Here is a 762-nt window from a genome sequence, read left to right as displayed (position 1 = left end):
CTCTCTCTCTCAAACTCTCTCTCTCTCTCTCTCTCTCTCTCTCAAACCGACCAATTCATTTCGCTCTCTCGCTCTCTCCATATCTCCATATTATTATTTCTCTCTCTCTATTTCTCACACACACACTCTCTCTCAATCTCGCTCGCCCGCTCGCTCACTCAGAGCGCGCGAGGGGCTGGTCGTTGTTGACGGCGCGGGTGCGACTCTGGTAGTTCATGGTACGTACGTGGGACATGGGCGCCTGAGTTTTGCATGAGAGGAATCCCCCCCCCCCCCCTTTTTTCGGGTTTTTATTGAGGGCCCGCCCGCTTGCTCGAGGGTTTGCATTTCGACTTTTCGATGCCACTGATCGTGACGGCTGCTGGCTGTTTTGCAACAGGGCATCGGGATCACTGACCGGCATCATGACACAGCGTATGACGGCTCGACAGCGCTGGCGCACAAAGCTCAACGAGACAGGCACCGACTTTGGGGATGGTTATGTCTCGAGTGCCCTTGAAGTGCCCGTTCAGTCCACCCCATCGGTCAAGGCCGAGGTGGCTAGCAACGACCAGTTCAAGAAACCCATGCCCATCGCCGCGAGCGGCACCGCCGCGGGTATGAGTGCAGCACCGCTGCGCATCGCTTCCAATCTCCGCCCCTCGGATGAAGGCAGTCTGCTGGGTCGCAATTTCAATAAACGCAATGTGCAGACCAAGGAACTGCCCGCGACCCGCCCCACGTTTGAGCCCATGCCCCTCGACGAAACCGTCGAGTGGGAAG

General features: G+C 57.5%; 1 protein-coding gene across 1 annotated transcript in view; it reads left to right on the top strand.

The window, feature by feature from the left end:
• Nucleotides 1-150: 150 nt before the first annotated feature.
• Nucleotides 151-762, top strand: part of MONBRDRAFT_38292 (uncharacterized protein) — a gene marked incomplete at its 3' end in the record, with an annotated part of 2194 nt that continues 1582 nt past the window's right edge. The window contains exons 1-2 of the mRNA XM_001748386.1: nt 151-218; nt 380-754. Coding sequence (XP_001748438.1) covers nt 405-754 — 350 coding nt within the window. The 5' untranslated portion in view covers nt 151-218; nt 380-404. The remainder of the gene's footprint in view (nt 219-379; nt 755-762) is intronic.

This window comes from Monosiga brevicollis, genomic scaffold (genome assembly GCF_000002865.3).
Source record: "Monosiga brevicollis MX1 MONBRscaffold_22 genomic scaffold, whole genome shotgun sequence".
Taxonomy (NCBI): Eukaryota; class Choanoflagellata; order Craspedida; family Salpingoecidae; genus Monosiga; species Monosiga brevicollis.
The sequence above is the reverse complement of the archived record's forward strand: the minus strand, read 5'-3'. Positions and strand labels throughout refer to the sequence as shown.